Here is a 3,530-nt window from a genome sequence, read left to right as displayed (position 1 = left end):
GGAGGTCACGGTTGAATTCCAGTCGGGGCATGTGCGCTGGATCTCCAGTGTGGGGCGTGCAGAAGGCAACTGATCCATGATTCTCTCTCATCATTGATGTTTCTATCTCTCTCCCTGTCCCTTCCTCTCTGACATCAATAAACATATTTTAAAAAGAAAAAGGAAATTCAGGTCGCAAGGCAGGATATAGGGATAAAAGGCAAGAAGAGAGGGACAAGGCCACCTCAGTCAACCGGCCAGTGTGCTGGGCAGGTGCGGCCCTGGGGGTACAGCCAGGAGGCAGCCCGAGCAGGGAGCCTGCAGCCACAGGGGGAAATGGCAGGGCCGAGGGGCGGGGAGGGGGGGGGGGGCCAGAGGGAGTTGCGAAGGGAGAGCCGTGCGAGGAGAGCCCGGTCAAGGACGGCACACGGGGTCAAGACTGGCCGGCGGTGACCTCAACGGAAACCAGCAAGTCGAGAAGAGGCTCTTGAACCCACCGTCCCAAGGCCGAGTGTCCAGCCAGCGCTTTGCTAAGCAGGCACGGCTGGTCTGAAGGACGCCGCGCCCTCCCCCTGAGCAGATCCGCACAGTCTCGTGCTGCCACCTAGTGGCCGGGCCTGTGCCGCCGGGTCTGCGGGGGAAGCCAGCGTTTCCCAAGGGCTCTGGGCGCTGGGCTCTGAGGCCCCGAACCCCGCCCAGTGGCACCAGGGCAGCACCCAGGTGCACCCCCTGGACCAGGGGTCCTCAAACTACGGCCCGCGGGCCACATGCAAATACAAATATTGTATTTGTTCCCGTTTTGTTTTTTTACTTCAAAATAAGATATGTGCAGTGTGCATAGGAATTTGTTCATAGTTTTTTTTTAAACTATAGTCCGGCCCTCCAACGGTCTGAGGGACAGTGAACTGGCCCCGTTTAAAAAGTTTGAGGGCCCCTGCACCTGGACAGTTGGGGGAGATGCAAGGACACAGACGCACGTCGGGCTGGTCCCTCCAGGGCAGCCGTCCCCCTGTCCCCCTGTCCCCCTGTCCCCCCGGCCGCCCAGCAGCGAGGATGTACATGAGACCCGCACAGCCTCGCCCGGAGAAGAGATGGTGTCTCTCTCTTTCCCCATCGAAATCCTTACCGTGGGGACCAGCCCCCATCTACGGACAGACCGCCTGGTGGGCACCCCGCTAATGCCACCAGCCCTCCTTTGGTTCTGACTCTACATGTCGGGGTTTAAATACACCATTCGAGTCGCTCGGAAGCCAGGAAGCCCCCAGAGGCACTGGAGGTGTGCCTGCAGGGTCACTGCTATTTCGCAAGAATGATAATTCCTAGAAGCACGAATGCAGATGCTGCTGCCGACCCTCCTTCTCCTTAACCTCCACCCGGGTCTCCTCAGAGGCCGCAGACCTCGTGGCCGAGCTGGGGAGCCAGGAGGCGGCGGCGCGGCGAGCACCCACATGTAAATGACCCCGTAGGCGGTGCGTCCGGGGGTCCTCCTCTTCGATGGAGAACTGGGCCCACTGCCCCTGAGGCCCCTGCCGCTTCGCCGTCCTGGCCAGGTCCCAGTGCAGCTCGATGCTGTGATGGGTCACTTTGCCCACGACCGGGGGGTGAGGCTGCGAGGAGGGCGTGGTTTCTGAAAGAGAAGGAGACCGGCCTCAGGACCCCGTTCCTCAGGAAGGTCGGCTGAGTGTGCGACAGGGGCACGGGGACCAGGCGTGCGAGTGAGCCCCCTCCCTGTGGGCGACATTAGAGAAGCTCAGTGACGGGGCCTCAGCAGGTGCAGAGCTGCCACATTCTCCCACCGGCCGACGGGGTCACGCCCGGCAACACCGGGCTGCATGCCCGGCCCACGGGGCTCAGGGGCTGAGCGGCGACCTATGAGCCAGGAGGTCAGGGTTCGAGTCCCGGTCAGGGCACAGGCCCGGGTTGCGGGCTCCATCCCCAGTGGGGGGCGTGCAGGAGGAAGCCGATCAATGACGCTCTCTCATCATTGATGTTTCCCTCTCTCTCCCTCTCCCTTTCTCTCTGAAATCAGTAAGATTTCTATATTTTAAAAATACCGGGCTTCACTCCCGGCCCCCACAGGCTGGCTGACATCTCAGACTAGTGAGGCTGCTGCGTGAGTTGATGGACACAGGGAGCTGCTCTCTCCCTCATTGCACTGGCTGGTAGACCAAGACAGGAGACAAGTGACGCAGCTGGTCCCAGTACGGGTGACACAGATGGCATAGGTGGGTGTCTATTCCATACAAACATTCTTACAAGCCAACCAGGAAAAAACCAAAGGCTCCGGTCACACCGGGCAAGGTGAGCCGTGCACGAAGCAGCAAAAGCAAATGGCCGACATGGCGTCCCGAGAGAGGTTCAGGTGCCCTGGCAGCTTCTCCGTGAAGTCAGACGCAGACGGACAGGGTGGCAGCGATCCTCAGTATTCCCCCGGATGCGCCAGGAGCCTGTGCTTCAACACCGGCCTGGGAATGTCCACGGAAACTCACCCAGAAGGCACCAGCGCGTGGAAACAGACTAGGTCACTCCGATGGGGAAGAGATGGGCCAGGCTGCATCCACGCAGTGAAACCCCACTTGGCAATAAAAAACACACCCAACAATTGGTACCTGAAATTGACTCCAAGGACAGGGGCGCCCTGTGGAAGTCGTGCTGACAGTGACCTCGAAGGGAGGACAAGCAGCGGCGGCAAACCCGCCCAGGCCGTCTGACCGCAGATGGGCGAGGCGGCGCCGGGTGCCAGGCCCCGGACAGGGTGTGTGTCACTGACACGCCCTCCTCTGGGCGACCGCAAAGGGCGCAAGCTTCGGTGTCGCGCAGTGAGCGACCACCACGGTGTGGACGTGGTCAGACAGTGAAAGCATGTGTTGGGCATTACACTTCCCGTAACAATCCCGTCTCCTAGCAACCGCCAGCTCAGAACGGCCCGGGGACGGAGACACGTGTGTCGCTTAAAAGGCCTCATCGTTTGGATCCTTCCCCTTTTTAGGAAACAAAGACTGGTGATAACGGGCTTGTTGTCAGCAGATATTTTTGTTTGGTGTTTCCATGATTTTCTGCACTTCATTCACTCCCGCATGGAGCGTGGGCGCTGCGTGTTAAGCAGGTGAAAACGGTTCAGCAGCAGCTCCCGGGACCACCCGGGACGTCGCTCAGGTCCGACCCGGACAATTCTTTGGGAGGTTCCGAGCCGGCCCGGCTCGTCATCTCCGAGAGCGACCGGCCGCATCTCCACCGTTTTGGTAGCTTTTTCTCTCCCTGGAGCTTTCAGATCTCAGAGTAAATAGAGACACCGGCCGCACAAGCAGTGAGAAGACGTGAGGGAGAGAGGTCGGCCGTGCCCAGCGCAGGGAAGAGGAAGGAGGTGGTAGAAGTTTCTGTTTGTTTCCTCCTTCAGTGGAAAAGCACTCCAGGTACAGTTTGCGGTGCAGCTGTCAGTATTTAAAGAGGGAACAGCAAACCGGTTTTAGCTCCTGTGCAAACAGGGTCAGGGCGGGCCACCCGCGGGAGCTGGGTCATGGGACCTGGGTGGGAAAGGTCTGCAGCAGCTG

General features: G+C 60.0%; 1 protein-coding gene across 1 annotated transcript in view; it reads right to left on the bottom strand.

Moving 5' to 3' along the window:
* FANK1 (fibronectin type III and ankyrin repeat domains 1) overlaps window positions 1–2,826 on the bottom strand; it is a gene marked incomplete at its 5' end in the record, with an annotated part of 12,705 nt that extends 9,879 nt beyond the window's left edge. The window contains 3 exon segments of the mRNA XM_023748338.1: window positions 1,428–1,447; window positions 1,449–1,606; window positions 2,589–2,826. Coding sequence (XP_023604106.1) covers window positions 1,428–1,447; window positions 1,449–1,606; window positions 2,589–2,826 — 416 coding nt within the window.
* Between the last annotated feature and the right edge of the window lie 704 nt (window positions 2,827–3,530).

Source organism: Myotis lucifugus, unplaced genomic scaffold (assembly GCF_000147115.1).
Source record: "Myotis lucifugus unplaced genomic scaffold, Myoluc2.0 scaffold_1288, whole genome shotgun sequence".
NCBI lineage: Eukaryota > Metazoa > Chordata > Mammalia > Chiroptera > Vespertilionidae > Myotis > Myotis lucifugus.
The sequence above is the reverse complement of the archived record's forward strand: the minus strand, read 5'-3'. Positions and strand labels throughout refer to the sequence as shown.